The sequence below is a fragment of the Halyomorpha halys genome, unplaced genomic scaffold (genome assembly GCF_000696795.3).
Source record: "Halyomorpha halys isolate HHAL.00 unplaced genomic scaffold, Hhal_1.1 Scaffold84.1, whole genome shotgun sequence".
Classification (NCBI taxonomy): domain Eukaryota; kingdom Metazoa; phylum Arthropoda; class Insecta; order Hemiptera; family Pentatomidae; genus Halyomorpha; species Halyomorpha halys.
The window spans coordinates 68,393-69,332 of NW_027110155.1; the positions used below are offsets into that span (position 1 = coordinate 68,393).

Here is a 940-nt window from a genome sequence, read left to right on the forward strand (position 1 = left end):
TTTATTTATTAATTTTTTTATAAAATGGTCTACTGCTGAGACATATGTGTCTTTGATTTTTTTTTTATTGCTATTTAAGGATAAAATAATTTTAATTTTTAGTTCAACGGATAAAATGTGGGTTGCATATCACTAGAGGAAGAGGTATGAGAGAGTGGAACTGGGAGAATGAAACTGCCAAATAAATGGAATAAGATTGTCAAATGGAGTAAAATTATTAAACAGGGAAAAATAGTTATAATATATTATATTTAGTGTACAGGTGATTATTAATCGTAAAAGGTAGGGTAGAAAAAAAAAATGATTATCATATCATATAAATTGTGCAGTGTATATATGTTAGATCATGGATTAATTGGTATGATGTATTTTATAGTAACTAAACCTATTCGGGCAGCGTGGCTAAATAAAGCATTGCTCTCTAGTGAAATTGCTAGGATCTGTAAATAGGTTATAGCAAATCTCACAAATGTGGGGCTGGCTTCCCTACAGTCTGATTTATTTTTGTATAGTGGATAACACAAAAAAAAAAAATTAAATTTAAATCAGATAACTAAATTTTTATTGGGTATCTCATGAATGCAAAGTTATCTTTTCCTTTATGTGTTCTTTTAAGTTTTGCAATAACAAACTTTATTGTAAAGCTCAAAAACCTAAAGCTTCATCAGGTAATGAATTCTTTATTCTAAATCTCACAAATATTAAGCTTTTCTCCAGTATGAATTATTTTATGTTTTAACAGATCGATGAATCATCACCATCATGATCAATCCTATGAACCGCATTAAGCAGTGTGAGGAGGAAGTTTATAGAGCCCTCTCCAGCTTCGCCAGTCTTCAGCAAGGCGTCTTCTGTCATTTCATTCGTAAATCTTTTATTGCAAAGTTCACAAACATAAAGCCCTATGTATGAGTCCTCTCCAGTATGAGTTCTTTTATGT

General features: G+C 30.4%; 1 protein-coding gene across 1 annotated transcript in view; it reads right to left on the reverse strand.

Moving 5' to 3' along the window:
* Positions 1-103: 103 nt before the first annotated feature.
* The window catches only part of LOC136795982 (zinc finger protein 85-like), a gene marked incomplete at its 5' end in the record, with an annotated part of 2,706 nt that continues 1,869 nt past the window's right edge, over positions 104-940 (reverse strand). The window contains 1 exon segment of the mRNA XM_067048285.1: positions 104-174. Coding sequence (XP_066904386.1) covers positions 104-174 — 71 coding nt within the window.